Source organism: Stigmatopora argus, chromosome 12, assembly GCF_051989625.1.
Source record: "Stigmatopora argus isolate UIUO_Sarg chromosome 12, RoL_Sarg_1.0, whole genome shotgun sequence".
Classification (NCBI taxonomy): Eukaryota; Metazoa; Chordata; class Actinopteri; order Syngnathiformes; family Syngnathidae; genus Stigmatopora; species Stigmatopora argus.
The window spans coordinates 13,982,203-14,009,113 of NC_135398.1; the positions used below are offsets into that span (position 1 = coordinate 13,982,203).

Here is a 26,911-nt window from a genome sequence, read left to right on the forward strand (position 1 = left end):
TATGTATGTTGGTCGCATTGGGCTACAAGCCACAGTGTTCACAGCAGGAGAAAAATGACAGCGGCTGATAGTATGGAAATTATGTGGTGTATATATACAGTGAGTGTGTGTGAATATTATAACAACGGGAAGACAATTTTTATTGAGTTGGGTCTGACAGCTCATCTCATTTTCTGAACCGCTTTATCCTCGTTAGGGTCACGGGGGGTGGTGGAGCCAATCCCAGCTGTCTCCAGGCCAGAGGCGGGGGACACCCTGAATCAGTAGCCAGCCAATCGCAGCACACAAGGAGACAGACAACCATGCACACTCACACCCATAACTAGGGGCATTTTAGAGTGTCCAATCAGTCTACCATGCATGTTATTGGAATGTGGGAGGAAACTGGAGTACCCGGTAGAATCCCACGCAGTCCCAGGGAGAACATGCAAACTCCACAGAGATAGACATGACCTGGATTTGAACCCAGGACCCCAGAGCTGTGAGGCCGACGTGTTAACCACTCGCCCCACCGGGCCGCTCGGTCTGACAGCTGTCTTAAACAAATTTTTCAATGCAGTGCTCTCAGTTCGTTGTCATGTCAAGTTGTTGAAACATAGAGCCCTCAATATAATGTATGGCTTATTTGATGTCACTAGTTTATGAGTCGTAAACTGATGGTGTAGTGGTATATTCGCTTGGTATCAATACCCAATCACTAGTGGCCTTTCATGACAACAAGACTGACCACCAGGTTAATTTGGAAAGGCTCTACCCTGCAACCCTGACAAGGAAAGGCCATACTGAAAAGGGATGAATAGTTCACAAGTCGATGGCAGGTTATTAAAACTTCAAGGTTGGCAGTAAAAAAACAGACAATCTGCACAGGCCAATCTATAATCATGTGTGTTATGTTGTTTTGCTTTTAGTTTTAAAGTTCATAATGTAGACAGCATGGTGTTAGCACACCCATCTTTCAGTTCTGAGATCAAAAGGTCTAACTCTGGTCTTTTAGTTTTTTTCCCCACCTCCCAAAGTGCACATTTGGTTTTGTAAACACACTGCATTGTCCAAAAACAATGTCACATTCGCGAGAATTTAACCTTTTTTTCCAATTTAACCTTTTATACAGGGAGATGTAAATAAAAAAAGATATGCTGATGTATTTACATTAGAATAAGAGTGGAATTAGCTCAAATGTCTTGACTGGACCTTATTCAAACTACATAGTGGAGACAAAGTGTTTTAGTAAATATGATTCTGACTGGAAATGTCAACCACAAAATATATTTAGAAATGATCACAACACAAAAACATGAAAAAAGGTTTGGGTAAAGTAAGAGATGAAAGACACATGAATTAATGGACTGGACAGCCAAAGGAGAGAATGTTGTATATTTAGCAGACTTGGTCATTCAAGTGTCTCCACATTTGACTATTTTTTTTCCATGATTCATGGAACTTGAACTATTTAACATTATGAAAAGATCCAATCTAAATTTTGCGTAATTTTGGGTTGCAAAAGAAATGATCTCGATGTTCTTGTTATTGCCGATAACTTTACGAAGATGGCATCTAGTCCTCAACTGTCAGCATGACTCATTCAAGGGAATTCCTGTTTGATATACTATTACTATGCGAAATATAGATGTGTGATAATACAGATGTTAATGTGCCATACCACCTGTGTGTGTATCATAAAGCGAAGATGGATAGATGCAGTGAATGAGACAAAGGTAAGATAGATGAACAGAATGTGTATATAGATATATAGAAATAAACAGTAGGATTACTTTGTCATTCTTTGCTCGGCTTGATTTTGATTCCACACAAGGAATTCGGGGTCGCACCTAGCGAGGTAGAGAAAAAAAAGAGAGAGGTATATGTTGGCTGTCTGGCAAGAAAAGCGTTTTCATTAACTGTCAGAATAGTGATGATTAATAAAGCGACTAGACTTGACTTTCTCTCAGCATTTGGTTATCAGGCAGTGGTGGAGGAGGTGGAAGACATGCACACAGAGCGGGTGAAGGATGGGAAATATGATTGGTTGACGCGCCAATGTGGTACATCTAACTCCCTTCAATACATTAAATTATTGGTGCCATTAAATACAATGTGATGAACTTGAATATTGCCTGCATTCTTTAAATGCATAGGATTATGGTGCATGGTGCATATTTAGAACAGACCCTACACCAATAATGCTCCAATGTGTGCTAAATTTAATAAATGCAATTTTCTAACTAAAGCTTCAATCAGCTGTTAGGCTACTGCATATGACTAATGACAATCCATTGTGACTATAAGGCATACACCAGTTTTATGCTTGAGATGTGTCATATCAGTGGACTGTACAAATTGCCGCAATCGGCATGCTAATGATGCTAAAACGTTGACCAACAGACAATGTGGGTGCAGTGTGCAGAAAAGCTCAGAGAAACAATGATGGTAGAAGAAAAGAGCAATGACAACAACTTGAGAAACCCATTTTAGGGATGACCTCTCATTAGAAAGGAACTTGTGCAAAAAAAAATGTTGAGGGGCATCGGCTGACATTTCACATGGTAAAACAACTTGGCTTGACTGGTCGCCAGTGGACAGCTCCCAATCTAAATATTTATAATTTCTGCAAGAATCCGACTCATTTTGGCGTTCATTTTACACACCCAACACCCAAAACCACACTTACATACTCCTCTTGCATTCAATTAGATTGTGAAACGCTAAAAGTCAATGTCATCCCAAAGATTAACTTTTAAATTGGAACTCATAGTGTGTGCAAGTGAGCCATAATGTCAAGAAAACCAGAGAGGGCAGGATACTGAAGCCCAGATTCAAATTTGATTGCAATAAACCAAAACATCTTGACAGTTACAGTATATTTTAAGGTGCTTTAAATATGTGTGTTAGCTTTCTCAGCCCAAAAATCTGTTGAGTCAGTTGAATGTGACATTTTATGGATAATGTGAATCATTAAAGGGACAGATATAGCCAGTAAATCATCAGCTCCTATTATTCACTGCACTAGTTCAGATATAAAATGCTTTGAGATCAAATACATGAAATATACTGGTTGGAATATATTAAGGTTGGATTGCTTTCTCTGCATAGCAGTATTGTAAATAGTTTGGATCTGGAGAACACTTGAATGTGTGAGCAATACCACCGAAACCAGACTCTGAGATGAACAATCGAAAAATTCAATTTTTGATTTTTACTGTGCAATGTATTTGAAATCTGATTATAATCGGTGAAAAAAACACTGCTTCATTTATTAACTGTTCCGCTCATCCAGGATCGTGGCCATGCTAAAGCCTTTCCTAGCTGACAATTGACAGGAGGCAGCCCTGAACTGCTTGGCAGCCAATCACAGGGCACGCAAATACACATTCACACACATAACCATGGATACTTTACGGCACGTGTCAAAGTGGCGGCCCGTGGGCCAAATCTTGCACGCCGCATCATTTTGTGTGGCCCGGGAAAGTAAATCATGAGTGCCGACTTTCAGTTTTAGGATCAAATTAAAATAAAGAGTATAGATGTATATTAAATTTCCTGATTTTCCCCCTTTTAAATCAATAATTGTAATTTTTTAATCATTTTTTTCTGTGTTTTTAGTTCAAAAATCATTTTGTAAAATATAAAAAATAAAAAAAGCTAAAATAAACATTGTTTTAGCTCTATAAAAACTGAATATTCAGGGCTTTTAATCCAGTTCTTTTAATCCATTTATGAATTTTTTTTTAAATATTATATCTAAAATGGTCCGGCCCGCGTGAAATGAAGTTGACGTTAAAGCGGCCCGCGAACCAACCCAAGTCTGACACCCTTGCTTTAGGGTATTCGGTTATCTACTGAGCATGTTTTTGAGATGTTGACAGATATTGGAAGGTCTGGAGAAAACCCAGTCAGCCAGGGTGGATACATGCAAACCTCACAAGGGAAGGTTGCAGCCCAGGTGAGGGAATGCAAGTTTATATTAGGAAAACACCAAGGATGCCATGAACCATGGATGTCTCTCAATAACCGCAAAAAAAACAAAAAAGTAAATTTTGAATCTTATTTTGATAACTTTATGGAAAATTGCAGCTGCAACAGACGAGGTGGTCTCTCTTTTTTTATCTTTACAAAAAAAAATGATGCAAACTATGAAGTGAAAGTTTCAGGGGTGTTTTTTAATTTATTTATTATTATTATTTATGCATTTTTTTATATAAAAACTATCAAATCAGAAACAATAATATAATTCATATCATGTACAGATGGGTTCCCATCTCATTTTGACACTATACAAGAAATGTGTGGTTTCGGTAGAAAGGTTCTCATGGTTAGTTAATGTGTCCACATCTGAAATGATGCGAGAGCAAGGGTGGGCAAACTATTCCACAAAGGGCCGGAGTGGGTGCGGGTTTTCATTCCAACCCATAAAGAGGACACCTTTTCACCAATCTGATGCTCTACAATAGCAATCAGTAGATTGGTGCATCTTATTTTCTGCAGAAATCTCATTGGCGAAAATGTCTGTGCCAGATCGGTTGGAACAAAATCCTCCACCCGCAGCGGCCCCCGAGGACCGGTTTACCCACTTCTGTGCTAGAGGAAAGCTTGGTAATATGTTCCATGTTTAACCGTTTGACCTGGTGAATCTGGGCTTCGGTAAATTAAATGTGTAATAGTGGGAATAGGACATTACAAACTGTGTGAACAATATCCTAGTGTTGATGCTGAGTTATAATACTTCACCTTGGGTCCTTCTGGATGCTGTCCACCGATGGAGATCGTCCTAGTGCTGCTTCGGGAGGGAGGGCTGGGCCTGATTTGCTGTAAGGCGACTCGGTGGATGGGCAGAACTGCAATGTGCGGTATGGGTTACTGTAGTCAGGTCCGCCTCCTGTCGCGAAGCTGCCTCTTTGGAACGTGGAGGCAGCACTCTGGCTTCCCGTTCGCTGCAAGGGGATTGGGTCGACACCAGGGGAAGGTGGGGCTAAAGTGTAGGGACAGAGCAGATAGTTGAGGACCTCTTGGTACAGTGGGTTCACCACTAATGTATTTGAAGGGGGAACAGAGTGGAGGAAGAGGGCAGTGTACCAACGTGTCAAAACCAGGATGCACACACATGCGACAAGCACAAATGATTGAAACAGCACAGACAAAAATAAGTACAAAGGGAAGAAGCAAAAGATAAAAGAGTGAGTTGTAAGGATGCCATATGAAAATATGGCAGTGGTGGATAATGAACAGATGGAATGACTTCAGATTGAAAGCCAACTCACCAAAAGACTTAGTTTTTATTTGATCAAAAACTAAAGTCATAAAAGAATTTCAGAAAACATAAAGCAGACTACAATTTACAAATGACATTGACATGCTGTTTATCTTTCTTAAAAATATAACCTGCCAGACCTCTTTTGAGATGCTGCAAAAGTGAGACGTGATATATTTTCCAATCCATTCATTAATCATCCAGCTTCTCCTTACAAGGTTCGCGGGGGTGCTGGAGGTTATCCCATCTGACTACAGGGAATTGACAAGCCACACTCTAAAGTGGTTGCCAGTCAATCAGCGGGCACAAAGAGATAATTAACCTTTTAATGACCCCGTCACACCTAAGGACAATTTGGAGTGTTGAACCAAGTTAAAATGTATGTTTGGTGGTGTGGAAGGAAACCAGAGTACCCAGAAAAAACAACAAATCATGAATGCATATCCATGATAACCCTACACTCACAAAAAAGAAATAGAAAAAATGATAATATATTTGCTCCTTTTGCTAAAATAATCAAATTCAGAGGAATACTAATATTAATCCTAAACAACAATGAAGTCGCATTAATCCATTGTTGTATTCTGAAGTGGTGGCACCTCTAAATGTGCTAAAGCAATAATGAGTTTAGAGAAGTGTATGCGTGGGGTCGCAGGAAAGGGTAAAGAGGGGTGACTTACCCAGAATTGGATGCTATAAAATTTGCTTAATGTGAGCGCCTCCACACATTACCTTTTTGACTGAAAGTGTCAGGTCATTTGTTTTATATATTTATTTTATCATAAGTGGCCTCCTTTTTTATTTTTTTAATTACACTCGTTCTCCTTTGTGTACTGGTAGAGAGGTTGGTAGTGATTATACAAACAAAAGAGAAACATGCGAATGATAATGAGAGAACTACAAAAAATGATATTAGTGTACTAAAAAGAAAAGGTTTTCTCTACGATTGATTTTTGGACTAACATGTTCATGCCATAGAAGTATATTTAACTAACAGTTATGACTTTACTCTATTTCTACTGCATTAATATTGTGGGTTAAGTTCCATAATACCTCATTAGCAAGTATTGGACCAATTTTGGTGCTAAACTTCAGCACCTGTACAACAATAAGTATCTCAAATTCATATCCATTGGACAGAGTAAACTAAAGTAAAAATTAAATAATTAAAATTGAGTTTTTTTCTTCCTAATTCAACCGCAATTCAAGGGAAGTTGGGACATAATTAAACCAGATTGAAAAATTATTTGCAAATCACATTGAACCTATATTTCATTGACTTGAAGGATAACACGTGTCATTTTAATAATGATGAACTTCATTGTTTTTAGCAAATGATAATTCACTTGGGGCGGCCCAGTGGAGCGAGTGGTTAGCGTGTCGGCCTCACAGCTCTGGGGTCCTGGGTTCAAATCCAGGTCATGTCCATCTGTGTGGAGTTTGCATGTTCTCTCCCGCCTGCGTGGGTTTCCTCCAGGTACTTTGTTTTCCTCCCACATTCCAAAAACATGCATGGTAGGCTGATTGGACACTCGAAATTGCGCCTAGGTATGAGTGTGAGAGAGAATGGTTGTTCGTCTCCTTGTGCCCTGCGATTAGCTGGTCACCATTTCAAGGTGTCCCCTGCCTCTGGCCCGGAGTCAGCTGGGATAGGCTCCAGCACCCCCTGTGACCCTAATGAGGATAAAGCGGTTCAGAAAATGAGATGAGATAATTCACTTGGAATTTTATAGCAGCAATACGTTCCAAAAGAGCTATGACAGGTGCTAACGAGGAAAGTTGAGCAATGCTGATCAAGCACTTGATTGGAACATCCCTACAGGTAGAGGTAAGATCGGGCCTAAAAAATCCTGCCCGACTAATTGACTTGATTTGGAGGCCCAAGCCCGAAGCAAACCCGAAATTTCAGATTTTATTTGGCAGAAAAAACTTTTTTTCCAGATATGTTTAACCGATCCGATGCCAGAATTTTTCTTCCAGCAAAAATAATTTAAAAAATAATGTAACCAATAAATGACAAAGACTATTTTTAGTAATAATGTAAGTCCTGTCTCACTCAGCAGACATGTTTGCCTAGTGGTTTCGTTTACTGAAGTCGAAAACTTGATGGCACTGAAAACACGCTAATAGGATTGGACTCGACAAAATCCCAGACTGTCCGACACTCTAAAAGGGGTGCCCGGACATTTCGTCGACGGACACTTCGTCGCCAGACAGTTATAATAACAGACAAACTTAGGGTTTCGTTAAGAGGGGAGAGATTTGTTTTCGTTGAAGAGGAAGATATCGTTTTAATGGCAACTGACAGTAATCTCGATTTATTGGCAAAAAGTATGCACTGGTATAGAGTTGATGTTTGTCAGGTGCACTATCGAACGTACCGTCGCAAAACCAGTGCATACTTTTTGCCAATAAATCGACATTAGTGTCAGTTGCCATTAAAACGATATCTTCCTCTAAAACAAATCTCTCCCCTCTTAACAAAACCCTAAATTCGTCTGTTATTATAACTGTCTGGCGACGAAGTGTCCGGCGACAAATTGCCCGTCGACGAAATGTCCGGTCGACGAAGTGTCCGGCGTCGAATTGTCCGTCGACGAAATATCTGGTCACGCTAAAAGGGACATTACTATTGCAATCTATAACATCATCAAAAGTTTCAGAGAATTTGGAGTATGCAAGCAGCAAGGCCGAAAAATCATAATGTATGCCAGCGATGTTCTGGCTCTAAAATGGCTCTGCACCACAAACAGTAAAACTGTTAATCTACTAAAATAAACTTTTCATTTGTGGGCAGTCATAAAAACTTCCATTAGTGCACCTGCCTGAAATTAATTATATGAAATTAACCCAAAGAATTGCTAGGCACACAGTGAGTAAGCAACAAGCAAGCATTCTGCAATATATATCTTATAATTGTTTATTCTGCTAATACAATAAAACAGCATACACTTCATTGCAAATACTTTAGGACAAGGGTGATTTGCTTTTATTACATGGGACCCGAGACAATGCCCAGTGGATTAATTTTGATTAATTGGTGCGCCTTAGAACAAAATGATCTATCAGACTGTGACTGAGTGGAAATTTGCCATTGAGACCCCAATTAGATTACGCTCCCTGATCTTGTAAATACTGAAACACAGTCAGATGGAACACGAATATATATTAAACCCACACACTTTTGACAAAGTCATGAGTAGCTGCCTGCAGCATCACACATTGTTCTATTTCTTCTCATTTTGACTTTGTTCAAAATAGTATTTGACGACACTGTAGTATCCAAATTTAGATTCTTCACAGTGAGATGTAGCTATTTATAATCTTGCGCTATTTAAAACTCTTTTAAACTATTAGTTACTAGAGAGACCGATGTATCCACTTGTTTTTTTTTCTTATTTTACTTGTTATTTCAAAGAAATATATTAAAAAAACATTGCAAATGACTGTTAATTGAGTACGACCATTTGTGTGGAGGATTTCCTCAAATACTGTCACTCTGTCACAAATCTGGCTCCCATCTGTCTACAGTATTTAGCGCATATTGCGCTCTATTACTGTAGACAATGTAATTGCACTCAAGCATAAAACCCCACGTTTTTATTTCCTTATTGCAGCAGCCTCGCTGTACGTGTTTGAGAATTTGGCGACAGTCAGTCTGCACTTGCAAAAATCTCAGACAGTGCGTGAACTCTACAAACGTGTGGAGAGTTAATTCACAAATATGTAAACAGCATGCATTAAGCCCTTTGAATCATTGGAGAAATACATTCATTGAATACATTATATAGACCGACTGATTAGCGTGTCGGCCCCACAGTTCTGAGATGGAGGGTTCAAGCCCAGGTTCGGACCTTCCTGTGTGGAGTTTGCATTTTCTCCTTGGGCTTGCGTGGGATTTCTCTGGGTACTCCAGTTTCGTCCCACATCCGAAAACATGCGTCATAGGCTGGTTGGACACTAAATTGCTCATTGTACGAGTGCGCTTGAATGGTTATCTGTCTCCTTGTATCCTACGATTGGCTGGCCACCAATTTAGGGTATCCCCAGCCTGGTGCCCGTGGTTAGCTGGGATAGGCTGCAGCACCCCCCAAATCTTTTGTGAGGTTAAGCGGTACATATAATGATGAACAATATTATTATCATGATCTTTATTATAGATTTAAAATCATGACAATGGCCGGTGGGCTTTGGTTTTCACACATAGTGTACATATGTGATCTCCCGTGGCCTGCGCTACATGATTTCAAATTGGAGTTCAGCTCCCACATACTTATTCTTTACATACTTTGATCTCCCTGACTCTTTTCAATCATTTTCTTTCATTAGATCAAGCATTTATCAGTACTACATACATCTGGAAAGAACACCTCCAAATCATCAACACCAATCTAAAATATCTTCCTCGCCCAATGCAACAATGGCCAAGTTTAAATCTACGCTGAACACGACAATGGAGTCGATTGAGTAAATAGTGGCATCTTCCACCATGCATTTTCTACATACATTCCCCAGGTATTAATCCCCGAATTTAGCTCACCTTGTCCTCGTAGGTTGGGTTTGGTGTAAACTCTGTCTTCATAGATGGGATCGATATGATGCTCTGGAGACTGCAGTGGTCGCAACTCAGAGCCCAGGTGACTGTGTTGGCTGCTATAAGAGCCTCTGGAGCCTGAGGCACACAGCAACAAATAAAGGTTGCAATCAAAGAAATAACGACTCACATAAACTGAGGACATTGAGGCAGTAGGACACATTAAGATGCTAGCACATTTTAAACCCCTACTTTGAACTATATTCACTTTCTAATGGCACATACAAACACGCAATAGTTACATTATGTACGTACACATCAGATTTAGTTGTTTTTAATGTAGTATTAGTTAAATAATGGAGGCGGCCCGGCGGTTGAGTGATTAGCGCGCCGGCCTCTGGGGTTCTCCAGTCGGTCCCTGGGCCTGTGTGGGTTTCCCCGGGGTATTCCGGTTTCCTCCCACATTCTAAAGACATGCATGGTAGGCCAGTTGGATACTCTAAATTGTGAAGTCAGCTGGTATAGGCTCCAGCACCCCCCGCCACCCTAGTGAGGATAAAGCAGTTCAGAAAATGAGATGAGATGAGAACTGCCTATTGTGTGGCTCCTTAGAACTCTCCAAGGTGCTGAAACACAGGGATTAGACATTTTTCATTTACAGGCCACATATTATACAGTTTGGGCGGCCCGGTGGAGGGAGTGGTTAGTGCATTGGCCTCACAGCTCTGAGGTCCTGGGTTCAAATCCAGGTCACGTCCACCTGTGTGGAGTTTGCATGTTCTCCCCAGGCCTGCGTGGGTTTCCTCTGGGTACTCTGGTTTCCTCCCACATTCCAAAGACATGCATGGTAGGCTTGTTGGACACTCTAAATTGCCCTTAGGTATGAGTGTAAGTGTGAATGGTTGTCTGTCTTCCGTGCCCTGCGATTGGTTGGCCTCCGATTGAGGGTGTCCTCTGCCTTGTGCTTGAAAGACAGCTGGGATAGGCTCCAGCACCCCCTATGACTCTTTTGAGGACAAAGCGGTTCAGAAAATGAATGAATGACTTAAAGAATGGAACCCTATACTAAATATCCACAACTAAGACAAGTTACAATATATAAGGACTTTTTCTCCAAAAACTAACATTTGATTGGTCCAGTAGACTTGCCAAGTGGATTATGAAATCAACTATAGTCAGCCATGTATATTTTTATATGACTGCCGCCCAATGTTATTGAAGGTAAAATTGAGAGAAACAGTGTTTAAAAAATGTATGAAACCACCAGTTATAGAAAAAAGATGACACTCTAAAGCAAGTACTTCAATGCTTGTCTTTACTTTACAGTGCACGCTCATTGTTTTACAATTTTAAAGAATGAGGAATAATAAACTAAATGCACCTTTTTATGGCCACATAAGTTGGCTCACTGGAAGAAAGAGTGAAATATAATCATTCAACCACTTAAACTTGTTTTTTACTTCAATAATGTAATTAAATAACTGCAAGTTATCAATTATAATTGCTATAAAACATTGATTCATTAATTTTCTGTAGAGTACTGCTTATAACCCACAAGGCTCACAGGGGTGCTGGAGCCTAACCCAGCCAGTTGTGGTTATAGGCAGGGGACACCACAAGTTGGTTGAACGCCTACAACGTCTACCTAAGAACAATTTAGAGGTTTCAACCAGTCTACCGTAGTTGTTTTTGGGAAGTGGGAGGAAACCAGAGTACTTGGAGAAAACCCTCACAGGCACGGGGAGAACATGCAAACTCCACACAGGAAGGTCAGAACCAAACCGGAATTGAACCCTTGATCTTAGAACTGTGAGCTGTATGAGCTAACTATTTGAACACTGTTCCACCGAAATATATATATTTTTAAAATCACTATTTTTCCAGCACTGTGCATTGAGAAATTCCACGGTAAAATGCTCTGGCATGCCTAGACTGATGCTGACATCACTCTGGAATGAGTTGGTCGAGCAGATATAATTTTCATTCATTCATTCCTCTTCTATACTGCTCATCCTCGAAAGGGTTACGGGGGTTTCTGGAACCTAACCCAGCTGACTTCGGGCGAAAGGCAGACTACAGCCTAGACTGGTCGCCAGTCAACCGTGGGGCACACAGAGATACAAACGACCATACACCCTAACAATCATACCGCCACTAGTGGGAATTGATACAGCACCTGCCCGCACCAAAGTCAGGCGATATAATTTTCTTTCTGGCAAAAATAGTAAGCTTGACATCATTCAAAGCAATAGTAAAGTTTTACTATAAATGACCACAAAGTGAAAAATGGTTTCTTAAATAATTAAAATATGCAAATCTCACATTTCTTAGATCAATGATAATGGATAATGTTTCAACACAGAAAATTCCAGATTTCTAGGGGCTGACGATTTGGGATGAATTTGATGTTAAATACTCCTAAACTTCTTTATGCAGTACGTAACTTATAAACTGCATGTATAACTAAATTTTGAGCTCTGAGTTAAATTCAAATGGTGAATGAAGTTTCTCAGTTTGGAAGAAAATATTTTTCTCTAATTATGTAATGGTTGCCTGAGCAGCAGAGGGGTTTTGAGTTTGAGCCATGCGGACAATTGGAAATAGCGTCTTCATTGTGAGAATAATCAGCATAAGCACAATACATGAGTCTAGCATGGCTGCAAACCAGCATACTGGGAGAAACGGATAGACTAACCTACAGCAACATCAGTAGGAGAAAATATACATTTTTCTCTTGATAGAATTTTTTTGAGCGATGGCGAAAATATCGGAAATACTTGCATTTAATTGACTAAATCTTTTAAAGCTAGCTGCTCACAGAAAAAAAAATCTCCATACTAGATATATTTGCCCTCATTGACAGTTTTATCTACTTTTAAAGAACAGAAAAATGAATTTCCTTTTAAAATCCAAATTCGTAAAAAAAGAATCTTTCATCTTCGATACACTTTTGAAAAAGATTACACTTCCTTTAAAGCTGTAAAACACTTTTTTATGTCTCCTTTTGGTCCATTCCAAATTCACCTCACGTGACAATTTTGTTGCTGTGGTGGCACATTTTTTCATTCAAAAATGGATTTGTGTTTCATGGCAGGACTTTACACATGGAAATAATGTATGAAAAAAGTAAGTAAAATGTTCTTGACCTCTACCTGCCAGGCTCCCAGGCCTTTTCAGCGTCGCGTTGGCGTACAACTCATGAGAAATCTTGTAAGTTTCTCCTCCGATGTGATGCAGCATGCGCTTTGTGGGGGACAAGGTGGCGTAGCTGCCCACTACTGAGTTCATTTGGTGGATTGGCGATAACGTGTGGTTTCCTCCTGGTGTGGCTGCCACCGATAGTGGGGAGGAAGGACCGCCAGGACCCAGTGGCACCATATTGATGGGTGATGATGTGCTGCAAGGAAATTATGTTTAAAACCTTTTTTGGCCATGATAATGGCTTGGTTTGTAATGCTATTGTGTCACGGTCTGGTAACTACATTCACAACTAACTTAAATGATCTCTAATAGACTAGAGAGAATAGGAGAAGTATAGGATTTTGGTAGTTATTATGCAAGGCAGCCCCCAACCCCAACCATCCGCCACCCCTCAACCCCTACCTACTATAAATATCCAATGATGAACAATGTTTTTACTCCCTCAATAACAGGAGTTGTAGTGTTGTATAAAGTTCCTTTGTACAGTGTGGCATATAAATTACTGCATTATGTGCGCCTAATAGCAGTGTTTATTGAAATTATTTTGGATTGGATTGGATAACTTTATTCATCCTGTATTCGGGAAATTTCGTTGTCACAGTGCGCAAGAGGGTGAGGATGCAGAAATAGGAAAGGCATTTTAGACATAAATAGATAGGTAATCAGTAAGTTAATAAATAAATACATGAATAAATATATAAATAAATAAGCATGTTGCTGAAATATACATCTACATCTACACATAAAGTGTGCATACACATATATATGTATACATACATACACATACATATATATAAGCACATATATACATACATACACATAGATGTACATGCATGCATATGGTAGGTCTTAACACTCAGCCATTTGTTTTGTTAAAGAGCCTGACAGCTGATGGGAGGAAGGATCTGTGGAAGCGAACTAATAATTAATGTAAACCAACCTGTAGGACTTGGCAAGACGACTTGGGGAGTGTTTGGGCGATGACACCCGCTGTAGTGTGGCATAGCTGGGCATGTCAGAGGATGCTGAGCCCAGGCGCTGCAGCTTTGTGGGTGATCCCACCAGCTGCAGAGGGGAGCTCACACGCTGAAATAAAGAGGTTGTACTTCATTCAAAACTAATATCATCAAGCATATATATTAATATACCTCATGCAGCCAAAATATTGATGTTGACGAGCCGCATTGAGGATTGACAAATGAAAACGCTAATATGCTTTGCAGCTTTATTATACGCTATCCGACCAAATAAACATAGTATTGCACAATAAGAAGCAGCTATTTTTGTCTGGTCCATCATGCATGTATTTTTTTTCAATAGAATAACGATTAGGTAAGTTTGCCAGTGATTGGTTCTATTTTTTTAAATTCTTTTTTGAAGTATTTCAATCAAAAAATGTGGTCAAAAATTGCTCTACTGTACTGTTATGACATAAGTTCTTATAACTTCAACTCTTGTGTGTTTTTGTGTGTGCTTGAGAGAGAGAGAGAGAGAGGGGTTGCAGCTGTATGTGCTGGCACCACAGCAGCTGCATCCCCAGCTACAAATACTAATCCCTGACACCCCTTCTTCACCTTTGCCTGCAATTAAATCCGGACTCAGACCTTGCCAAATTATAGTCAGTAACCTTTCAACCCAAAAGCCAATTTACGTGTTGGTACTTGGGAGTGGTTATTTTCTTTTTGGCATTATTTGGTTGGATAAGAATCCCGAACTAAATTAATGTGTACTTCAAGTTAATTAAACAAATAATTTAAGTTTTTATTTATTTATTTTTTTAGCATAGACAATAGACTTGTATTGGATTACTTTGTGATAGTTAATTGGGTTGGTTAAAACAATCCCTTAATGTTTGTAGTGGGCTTGATTTAGTTCATCATGAGTTGACATGTAACTGGTTGATTTTACAGTTGATAGTTTATTCATTCCTTTTCTGAACCACTTGCCCTCACAAAGGTCACAGAGGGTGCTGGAGCCTATCGCCTCTAACTCTGGGCACCAGGCGGGTGATACCTTGAACTGGTGGCCAGCCAATCGCAGGGCCGGTTGATAATTGATAATGATGATATGGACTATAAATGCAGTCATTAGGAAAAAATTCTGAGGCAATCGATTATGACTGTAATTGGTTTTGAGCTAATTGGTTAAGAGAAGAGTTTTACTACTGCAGTTTGTATTGTAAACCCCTCCTCATTTAATGTTGGGGATTGGTTTTGTTATGTTTTTTTCCCCTGTGTGACCTGTCCATGTGATTGCCCATTGAGAGCACCTGTCATATCCCCACCCCTGGTGTATCGTCTGCTTGCTGCCTCTTGTGTGATCCAGGTGTTTCTGATTGTCTCATCAACCCATGTCTGTCTATTTAAACCCTGTGTGTTTGTCAGTCCTGGTCAGATCGTCTGCGTTTTTCATGCTCATGTCCTATGATCCTCGTTTCCCCACGTCTTCCCCGTCAGGTTTGATTTTGTTATTTGATTTCAAAGTCTTTGTTATTTTTTGATAATCCTGATATAGTCATTAAAGTTTTTGTGCACTCCACTCCCCGTCTCCGCCTGCTACCCCGAGTTTGGATCCGACTATGGACCACAATCCACGAAACATGATAAAATATTGAATGACTCGCTTATAAACAGACGGTTATTATCAAACATCTTCAGTTCACTGCCTCGTTCTAGGCTCATATGCAAGATATGTAATGATGGAGGCTTGATGATGAATGGTCTCACAGGATTTGTTTTCAGAGCGCTATGACTGACAACATAAGAAAAAAAGTAATGTGCTACTGGGGGAGTTCACATACTGCCAATTTGTAAAGAGCATACTTAACACCGAGGCCTCTATTTTTTTGTGTAAGGGAACTCTAGACTTGCCTGGTTTTGTTCTATAGGAGGAAATTTGAAAGAGACCATGAACAACACTTGCAGCTAACAAGCAGAAAGCTTTCCATTCCCCTAAATGCAGTGAGCATGTGTTGCAATGCCAGTCCTGCCAGAAGTTGATGTGTGTAAATTACAGGTAGGTGTAAGCAGATCTTCAAGGGTAAACTGTAGTGCACTCTGAAATGTTTACCCCCCCCCCCCCCAATCGAGGGTATTGGGATGATTTATAAAATATATTAAAAAAATATATAACAACATCAAGGAAATGCACCAGTCTGTCAAAATCCAAACTATTTGCAGCAATGTTTGTACTCACTAGAATTCTCAAGATGCGTTTTTTTGCTCGAGTATGGACGCATTATGACATTTTTAGAGCAGTTAACCTTAAATTCTGTTCATCTGACTGAAATCACTTAAAGTGCTTGTGGTTCTTGTCTGTATATGAAAACCATAGGACTTGCCTCTAGTCAAAACTAATCTGAAATACACAAGTTTCTTGGCTACCCTGAACATGTTGAGGGTGGCAGAAAATGACTGCATGTCATTGGAGGACAGCAAGACAAGACACAATATTAAACTTCTTATAAGCAGCCCCCTGAAACAACATTCTTTTAAAGCTGTGTAAATATACAACCATTTTTTAGCTTTGCAACAGAAAAAGGAACAAACAACAACTGTTTCATGTGCATCATACTAGGTCTAATCTTGTTTTGTTTAATAAGATGAAAAAATACGCAATTTTGTTTTTCTGAGGTAATAGGGGATAAAAAAAGGGAAAACAGTAAACCCCAGTGTTTGCAGGAACTGGTTGCCCTCACTGTGAGCAATATTTCAGCCAATCAAATTCAAGCATCCCACATTGTACACCCTTTCCTGTAATGCGTAATCTCATGCGCCAGTGTTTATATAAGTGGGTATATTAAGCGTCACAAATGGCTTCACTTGTAAGTGGTATTGTTTTTTTGTTCATACATTATTTTCCCGATTTCCATACTTAAATATATTTAACTTGACCATCTTTCACTTTGAAGATGTCTCAGCATAGCTTTTCAATGTGGCTTGTGTTACAGTGTGAGGTCCTGAAAGGTAACATTAAAGGAGAAATTTCTGTACCTGTGCTGGTAAGGTTGCACAGGAGTAGTACATGGATGGTCCAGCAGGGGCAGCTACACCTTCACTGGGCATGTGGAACGCGCTACCAATGGCCTGTTGGGCATATGAATCTCTGTGGGGCTGGGAGGGGGAGTCCGTCCCCATTAATTGGACTGCTGCCCGGCTGGATGTCACCTGGAATAAAGAGTGTGAAAAAATAGAATTGTCTCCCATGAGGAAACTAAGCAGGCAGGAGAAATTAAGGCATTGTAGCATTTGTTTACCTGATTGTAGCTGTGAACAGCCCCACCAAGATTTCCACTGCGACCCGTAACCACTTCGCCAAGTGCCATTGCTTGGTTGCTATGGTAACCGGCAGCTGCATAGGCATCCTGGTTGTTGAGTTGCAGAACGCTATGAGACAGAAGTCCTTGTCCTGAAGGGTAAAAGGCAAAAGATAAAGAGAAAAGCGAATAACATTAAGACAGTTATTTGATTTTGAATAAATATGTCATGAATAGACATTAAAGTAATGTCTATTGCTCTTTTCTACGCATAGAAAGGAAGATAGTTGAGTTAGACAGATGTGTGCTTTCTTAGCACTGGAGTCATGAATTGAAAGAAAATTTTGATCACTGTCAAACTCCACATTAAATCTTGGCTCATCTCCTGCCATGATGTTTTTATTTAAGTGGTCTCAGAAGGTGTTTCTTTTTATTTCTAAAGCTGACTTTGTAAAGATGTATTCTGTTCACGGCCTTCAAGGTGTTTTATAACCCAGTTTTATGCCCACGTGATCTGCAATGTATTTTCTTCTAGTAAGTACAGAAATTGCAGTCAAATTCAGTCTGTCTTAGAAAGTAGCAAGAAACGGAAATGTGTAGACCTTTGAAGACAGCCATTTGCTTTTCATCTAGTACAGGGGTCGGGAACCTTTTTGACAGAGAGAGCCATAAACAATTAATATTTTCTAATGTTATTTGTTGAGAGCCATTCTCGGAATTGAAAAGTAAAAATATATGAAAGTGTCATTTTTATTTTTTTTGTCATTTCATCACTTTTAACGTACAAATAGTCTGATTTCTTTTGACAACATTGTTATGTGGTGGCTTACAAAATCAGTATCAATGATATCATGCATGCAGAAGAGTCATAAAAACAAAATTATGATTAAAATAGGGGTACAGGTAGTGTCGACGCCGCAGCGACGCTCTTGTTAGTGCGTTCGGGACTCGGCTCTCTCACCAATGATTTCCATATTTTACCTCACAGGTTAGTGGAGAGCCATATGTATCCATGGAAAGAGCCACATATGGCTCCTGAGCCATAGGTTCCCTACCCCTGATCTAGTATGTTATTCTAGCTACTAATTCTCTGTGACCCTAAAAGGTTCCTGACTTGCTTTTAAAAATGTCTTTTCTGTCTCTGACCGACTAACACTTATCACAAATATTGCACAAACTTTAATTCTTAATAATATAATATAATAGTAATATTATGTATTTTTAAAGCTATATTTAAATAGATCTGAAAAAACAACAATTTTTCATACAGTACCTTTTATACTATGTATGTATTTTTTACACCAGTGAAACATTCTCAGAACAATGGAAATTACCAGTGACACCAAAAAAGTCATAAAATTATAAATAATTTTTCACATTGGATTTGCAGCTTGCGTGCCATACTGACACAGCGTAGGTCAGCATGCTCTCAATGGCTGACTGGTAGAAGGTCACCAGGAGGTTGGTGTTGATTTGCTCCTTCCTTGAGTACTCTCAGGAAATGTAGCATGTGCTGTGCCTTCTGGACAAATGCTGTTTGCTGCCCAAGTGAGGTCAGCAGAGATATGGACCTCCAGGAATTTGAAACTCGCTCCACACATTTGCCGCTGATATACAGGGGGGCAGGAATTGCCTTGTTCCATCGGAAGTCCAGGATGAGTTCCCTGGTTTTGGAAATGTTCAGTGCCAAGTTGTTGAGAGTGCACCACTGGCTGAGTCTAAGGACCTCATCTTTGTAGGCCTGGGGTGCTCAATACGTAGATCGCGATCTACGGTAAGATTTGCGTGACAGTAAGATTTGATCCAAGGATTGGATTTGTAGTAAATTTTTATATGGGACTTGAGCTAGGAAACAGTACCATCGCGTCTCGAATCACAATTACTGCCTGCCTACACTATTGTGGGTCCTGCTGGCATCAGGTATATCATCAGCATACATAACTGCTGAGCTTTGTCAGTGTCCCGGAAAAAAAGAGTAGATCGGGCAAAGTTGGCCCCTTAAAAAGTAGATCTTTGAGCAAAAAAGTTTGAGCACCCCTGCTGTAGGCCATCTATTTCCATCTGTGATCATCCCGAACACCGTTGTGTCATCTGCAAATTTCACAAAGATGTTCTCAGGGGGCCTGGGTCTGTTGCAGGCCACTTGACCAGAAAGTCCTTAATCCAGGAGCAGGTGGATTGTGGGAGCCCCAGAATGGCCAATTTGGGGATAAGAATGTCTGGTATTATTGTGTTATAGGCTGAGCTGTAGTCGATGAAGAGCATTCTGACATAGCTCCCTTTTCTCAAGGTGGCTCAGTGCAGCATGGAGGACGGTTATTGCATTTTCAGTTGATCTATTCGGCCAGTATGCAAACTGATGCAGGTCGTAGATGAGGGGAACACAGGCTAAGATGTGTTTCAGTACCAGTTTTTCAACACACTTTGTGATGATTGGTGTGAATGCCACTGGGCGGTAGTCCTCCAGATTGTTTGCAGGTGACTTCTTGGGCACTGGGATGATGGTGGCTGATTTTAGGCAGGCTGGGATTGTGGCTTGTTCTCATGACAGATTGAAAATGTCAGTGAAGACTGGTGCTGGGTGGTCAGCACATGCCTTGAGTACTTTCCCTGGTATTCCATCCGGTCTGTTGCCTTCCTGGGGTTGACAGCACGGAGCACACGTCTCACGCCCACTACCTCCACGGTGAGTGTGGGGGGTTCAGAGGTTGGTGTGGCATATTGAAGGTTGAGGTGGTGTGACTGGGTGGGTGGCTTGGGGCTCAAACCAGGCAAAAAAGTTGTTTAACTCCTCTGCCAGTATTTTTGTCATTTTGCTGAATGCACATTAACTGCTCAGCTCTACTGTAAATAGAGTTGATTAAAAAATGTAGTTTAGAGTCCACAGGTAAGTGGATCAGAGGAGACACATATAATGTGAAACGTGGCATGAACTTAGATGGATCAGATTGGACCTGATCACAGTTGGACCAGTTGGGGTTAAACTGTGAGAAAATTTAGTCAGGATCATAATTCTTTCCAGGCTGATACTTTTGGTATCATTTTTATTGATTGGTGTGCTGTGAGATTTTATTTTCATTTTCTGAACCCCTGACCCTCACAAGGGTCGTGGGGGGTGTTAGAGCCTATCCCAGCTAACTACAGGCACCAGGCAGGGGACACCCTGAATCAGTGGCCAGCCAATCGCAGGGCACAAGGAGATGGACAACCATTCACGCATACCTAGGGGCAACCAGCCTACTCTGCATGTTTTTTGGGATGTGGGAAGAAATCCAAGCAAGCCTGGGGAGAACATACAAACTCCAGGGTGATGACCGACCTGGAATTGAACCCTCTACCACAGACTGTGAGGCCGATGCACTAAGCACTTGTCCACCGGGCGGTGGGATTTTTCTTGCACAAAATTGCAGGACTCCAGACTACTAATCCTAATAATAATTTCAGTCATTCACCGCTTTATCTATACAAGGGGGGTGCTGAAGCCTATTGCAACTAACCACAGGCAGCAGGGGGGTACAACTTAAAATTGCCCACCGACTGGTAATCGAAGCAATACTGAAATGCTGACATTTTTCACTGGTGGCGGCATAATTGTGAGTACGAACGGTTGTCTATCTTTCTGTGTGCCCTATGGCTGACTGGCAACCACTCTAGGGTGTAGTCTGCCTTTCGCCCAAAGTCAGCTGGATAGGCTCTGGCAACCCTTGCAACCCTTACAACGATGCAGGGTATGGAAGATGAATGAATGTACATATTGAATTTGACATTTTTTTTCAGCTATCATTATCAAAAGCTCAAGGTTTGATTTGATTTGCCCTCCTTAATTCTAAGTCAAATAAACATATTTTTTACAGTTATCATATTCCTTTTGAGCATGCCTCACATCAATCTTTTTTGAAGTTGTGTGGCTATAAACCATTCCGTTTTTTAATGTTTGTAATTAAACATTGAAAATGGTCTCTCACATTAAAAAGTTAGCGTCTTTTGAATGTGTGCACGCTGGTAATTTTTTTTGAAGCGGCTTCATATCTATTTCCCTCCTCCCAATAATTGTCTGTAATGCATCTGTAATCTGCACATTTGAATATTATTTCACCAATGAAATAAATAAATATATGTGCAACTTCTGCAATCAAGAGTTGTGAAGACCACCAGGAAAACACACTGTGGTCGAGTAAACAGTAAAATTAAACATGTACTCAATGTTTCTGTTGATTGTAAAGGTTGCATTTCCCCAAATGGATCATAAACTGAAAATGAGCTATACCAAATCAGAAGAGAACGGACGGGAGCAGCTTGTCCAAGAACCAAAGCTCTCCCATTACTCTTACTAGCTGTTAAAATTTAAAATTTTCATGGCTTCCTGATTCATTTTCTTTTTAAAAAAGATGATGTGCCCATCAAGGGCTTTTAATTATAGAGATGTAACTTTTTTCCCTTTTAAAATTAAATAAATAATAATATCCAAATGCAATTGCAATTAGTCTGTGTACCCAATTTGGAACTTTTTATGACCTTGGATGAAACTAATAAAATTGCTTCACAGAACGAGATTTGAGGGAAAGGAAACTGCATGGCTTGTTTGCATTTGGAAAGTTGACACAACACAGATTTCAAAGGTTCTGTAAAGTCAAATTAAAATGAATTAATTGTTGGATTGGAAAGAAAAGACTGTTGTTAAGAACCCTGACAATTTGACTCTTTAAAATAATAATGATTGCATGAAATAAGCATTTAAAAACAGCTTGTTCTGTCAGTGCTAGGATTCTGTAGGTGTCTCTGAGCTGACAGTCAATCACACTCCCACGCATGCTAGAGTTAATGCTGACGTGTTGATCATGTTAACTGTTTCAACACAATCGTGCACGTATGAACCAACCGAGCCAGAATACAATTCTGAAGGAGAAGACAGCATGTTTCTTAGTGTTTCTTTGAGTCTACAGAAGAACGACACAGTACAAATGGATAGTCGGTCAACTAGTCTCCAAAAAGAGAATGCGGTTGCTTTCACAATATCTGCGTGAAAGCAAAAAATATATATCCAGGACATCACCAGAAGCAAACGCAAATGGAGTCACTTCAGAAATGCATTTTGACAGCATGGGCAAAGTGAAAAGTCACTATTAAGTACAGAGAAAGGCTCCTATACGAGTGTGTGGAAATACATTATTTAAAAAGGAGTATTAAGCAAAAAGAGCTGGGTGAGTTTACTAGGTCAAGGCCTTCCTGTCCGATATATAGACTCATACTGAGCCGACGGCCACTAATGAAATTCACGAAGTGGAAGACTTGAATGCACGCACACAAGTGCACTCATCTTACCGTGCAGAGAGTAAGGGAATGTTTTTTCGTATTCCACTTTAGGTGTATTTCATATTGTAGTGGATTCTTCAGGGAATCTCATAAATATATTATCACTGAGATGGCATACACTAAGGGCTTTACTGAATCCACCTAATGTGAGTGGGCAAAAGTAAAGACCAGGAGAGTTTGGCGGAAAATATATTTAAATGGGTGTAATAGTGTGAAACATGTTATTTTAACTATGCATTTTACTATCTCTATATTTGGATCGACACCAACACTCTTGCCGAGGTGTGGCCAAGTCCGGTCCACGAGGGCCCCTATCCAGTCTGTGTTACATGTCTCCCTCCACTAACACACCGGAACCAAATAATCGGGATCGGTATGAAGCTTCTGGACAGCTTACTGATGAGTTGATGATTTGATTCAGGTGTGGTACAGAAGGGTGATATAGAAAACAGACTGGATAGAGGCTCTCGAGGACCGGACTTGGCTACCCCTGCTCTTGCCCTTCTCTTTTCAAGGATAGTGATCAAAAAGATTGCACACATCTGTATGGGTGGTGGTAAATATTGTTTTTGTTTGATATCTTTTCTCTTAGCCACCTGATGGGCAAGTGGTTCACTCGCCTGACTTTGCAGGCAGGTGTGGGCTCGATTCCCACTGGTTGCAGTATGATTGTGAGTGTGAATGGTCGCCTGACTGACTGTGTGCCCTACAGCAGACTGGAGACCAGTTTTGGGTGTACTCTCTCTTTCGCCCAAAGTCAGCTGTGAGAGGCTCCGGCAACTCCTGCAACCCTTGCGAGGATGCACGGTACCGAACAGGAGGGAATGCATCTTTTATCTTCTTTTTTTTTAACAGACCATTATATATACTCACAAATACACACATACACACACATGCAGTGTTTTTCCTTCCTAGCCCGCATTCTCTATTGACAAATTTTAATATTTAATATGGTGTCTATTTTCAGATACCCTTTAGAGGCATGTGCAGTCAAGAGCACAGACACAAAAATACACATTGCACACCACAGTCCCAAATAACTAAAGTGCATAGGACAAACTCACATATGTGCAATGCAGTGCTAACAAAGCATGAAGAGCAACTTTACTCTGCTCCATTTCTGTACTAATAAATTCAGCAGCCAAAGCTTTGGGGTGGGTTTCTGCTTTGGGAGTATTTTCTTGCCAATGTGCTACTGTATCATGCAATCTGAAATTTTCAACTGGATATACAGTCAAACTATATATGAAAAACCAGACAATGAAATGGATGGAGCATGAAAAAGATAAACGGAGAGTACAGTCTGAAACCTATCTGAAAAGTTAAAATCTGTGTAAGCCTAAAGGTAGTTACGTGTAAGTGAAGCCGTGAATGTGTGGGGCTTGACTGTACAGAGTTCATGTATGTATATGTACTGTGTGCACCACTGTGTATTGTTAGCAGCAGGCCAGCCGACACCTCGGCGAGAATAGATTAGCATATCAAACTCCTGGAACGTCTCTTCCATGTCTGCCGACATGTACCTCACTCCCATGGGTTGACTGGCGCTAAGACACGGGTATGATACCCCTGACTAAAGGGGGAGCAGAGTGTAGCACTAGTAGGCAAGAGGGATTTCCTCTGGATTTCACAGAGAGCTGGGAGAAACCTCTTTGCACTAGAGGATTACAACAACACAACAAAATCTTTGAAGTATTGTTCAACGTTCAATGTTTCAATAGAATTTTTAAAAACTACTGAAACAATGTATCCATTTATTCATGTTTTAACTTTTTTTGCTTCTGATGGAGATGGTAACAACATTTCTAAGCCCTGTTACCCAAAGACTTAAAACATCTAAAAGTTTTTCCTCATTTGATGACCGCACAATTCATAGGATCTAGATCACATGTGTCAAAGTGGCAGCCCGGGGGCCAAATCTGTCCCGCCGCATAATTTTGTGTGGCCCGGGAAAGTAAATCATGAGTGCCAACTTTCAGTTTTAGGATCAAATTAAAATGAAGATTATAGATGTATAATAAATTTCCTGATTTCCCCCTTTTAAATCAATAATTGTAATTTTTTAATCCATTTTTTCTGTGTTTTAAGTTCAAAAATCATTTTGTAAAATCAAAAAATATATTTTAAAAAAGCTAAAATAAACATTGTTTTGGATCTATAAAAAAAATGAATATTCAGGGCTTTTAATCCAGTTCTTTTAAATCCATTTATATAAAAAAAATCTAAATGTTATATCTAAAATGGTCCGGCCCACGTGAAATCAAGTTGACGTTAAAGCGGCCTGCGAACCAACCCAAGTCTGACACCCCTGATCTAGATAAAGCTAGACATGGTGAATCCAGTAAAGCTATTTTTAAACAGATAATTTTGAAATAATCCAACTGAAATATCATCATAAATATCAAAAGAGGATTAACAAGCGATGCCTTGGTCAGATGATTCATCCTTAACTGCGGATTGTGAAGATGATCAAGGGAAATAGGAATTTCTAAGATGTTTGTCGCCAATGACCGACTGGCTCAGAGAAAAAAGAAAAGTATGCAGATCTGACTAGCGTTTCTGGAAGTAGATCAAAACAACAAAGTTCATACTCCCGAAAAGCACATCCAACCAGAAAAAAAAGTTGGACCCCAACTTAAAAATGCTTTTGCATGCGCAATTTTCAGGTTACAAAACACTTTGAAATGCAAATTAGTGTTCCAAGATACAAAAAGCTCTCCAACTTATGAAAGATCAAGCAAAATACAAGTACAGATACTTTGATATTGATGGATTTAAAAGTTTTGGTCTCGAGTACCCTCTCTAGACTTTGCAGGCAAGACAGGCTCACTTGCCACTCACCCTACTGACAACATCCATGCAGCATACCCTCATTGACACCTATTTACAGGGTGCAGTACCCATCAACTCTTGCGTCCGCAAATGTATCACGTCGTCACACACAAGCGGCGCTACAATAACCACAAAATTGCAATTACAGTAATCCCTCGAATATCACGGTTAATGTAGACCAGGCATGGCCGCAATAATCGAAAAATCGCGAAGTAGGGTCACCCCAATTATAACTTTTTTTTCAGTGCTGAGTCCTAGTAGCTAGAGTAGCTTCCGCTTTCGAGTTTCAGTGTGGATTTTCACATTTCTATGAACTTTAAAAATAGAAAAAAAATTTTTTTTTATAATTAATAGCGGGGGAAAATCGCAAAGTAGTGTATTTGTGATAAGTGAAGACGTGATAATCGAGGGATTACTGTATAAAGACACTTAAGAACACTCATCCTTTTTCTGATTTTCTTCTCAAGCTTATGTATTTAAAAACATGTTTGAAAAAGAATTTGGAAGGTACAATGATAAAATGTATCAGTATTATTGAGGTCATTCTTTGATGAACTTAAGAATGGTCTTACGATCTCCTGTGGTGGTGTCCTGTGAGTCCAAGATGCCTGATTCCTGTAGTGATCTGATACACGAGTCCACCAACTCTAGGCCTGTTGTCAACTCCTCTTCAATGTCCTTCTGTCCATCTACATGTGTGGGGAATTGAAGAAAACATTACCAGGGCATATTACTACATCATCTTATGGACACACACACCCATGATTGTAAACACACAAGTAGGCACCTACTATTTAGTCTTAAGCCACTTTCAGAAATACAATGTATTCTCGTAATTTCATCATACGCAGTTTCTGGGTATGATGACAATTAGGCTTTTTGTCGAGTCAATGATGATGACAAAGCCTATGTCCGATTATTATTATTATATACGCGTCTCTTACAAATGAGTCAGATCAATCGAGAAAATTATCTTCATCACAAAGGGGGGAGTTAGAAAAAAAGTAAACAGGAATGACATCATGGCTCAATTATACATTTCATGTAAACACTGCCGAGCTGGGTCAGTACCGGTACATTTCCTTCTAGCTGTATGTAGCCAAACCAGTAAAGTACCAGTAGATGTCTCTTTGTCTGAAAGCCATGATCCGGGTAGCATTTCCTGGTAATATTGTGATCTTATTAAGGAGGCTTTATTTAAAGAACCCAATCATTGTAAATCTCATGAAACACACCTAATACCAACATTCAATCTGTTAGCATAGTTTAGTAGATTGTATGAGCGAATTGAACTATTGTCAAGTCAGTGTTTTGTTTGTCCCATTCTGTGGACATTTTTTATAACACTAAATAAGTTAAAAGTAATGTATTGACTGGTTTTGGTTCGTATATGTAATCTAATTATGAGATGTGGCAAAAATGTGTATATATATACTGAAAATTTGTGCATGTAGTCACACGGTGATAAGAAGGAAAGGAGACAGTTTAAAGTCACACAGATCAGATGAAGCCAGCTCATGTGGAAGCGAGA

General features: G+C 39.9%; 1 protein-coding gene and 2 long non-coding RNA genes across 16 annotated transcripts in view; 2 read left to right on the plus strand and 1 right to left on the minus strand.

The window, feature by feature from the left end:
* The window catches only part of LOC144085677 (catenin delta-2-like), a 129,594-nt gene that overhangs the window by 37,577 nt on the left and 65,106 nt on the right, over positions 1-26,911 (minus strand). For 7 of the 14 annotated variants that reach the window (XM_077615199.1, XM_077615202.1, XM_077615197.1 and 4 more), the window contains 8 exons: positions 25,953-26,069; positions 17,236-17,387; positions 16,973-17,146; positions 13,921-14,066; positions 12,926-13,176; positions 9,786-9,917; positions 4,726-5,023; positions 1,773-1,829 (listed from right to left, as the gene is read on the minus strand). In XM_077615199.1, coding sequence (XP_077471325.1) covers positions 1,773-1,829; positions 4,726-5,023; positions 9,786-9,917; positions 12,926-13,176; positions 13,921-14,066; positions 16,973-17,146; positions 17,236-17,387; positions 25,953-26,069 — 1,327 coding nt within the window. The remainder of the gene's footprint in view (positions 1-1,772; positions 1,830-4,725; positions 5,024-9,785; positions 9,918-12,925; positions 13,177-13,920; positions 14,067-16,972; positions 17,147-17,235; positions 17,388-25,952; positions 26,070-26,911) is intronic. The other 7 variants (XM_077615210.1, XM_077615205.1, XM_077615206.1 and 4 more) reach the window with 5 other exon arrangements.
* Positions 15,382-17,518, plus strand: LOC144085679 (uncharacterized). The gene is made up of 3 exons (XR_013304207.1): positions 15,382-15,436; positions 15,868-15,995; positions 16,930-17,518. It is a non-coding gene; the product is annotated as an uncharacterized LOC144085679 (long non-coding RNA).
* Positions 23,139-23,694, plus strand: LOC144085680 (uncharacterized). Its single transcript, XR_013304208.1, has 2 exons — positions 23,139-23,219; positions 23,306-23,694. It is a non-coding gene; the product is annotated as an uncharacterized LOC144085680 (long non-coding RNA).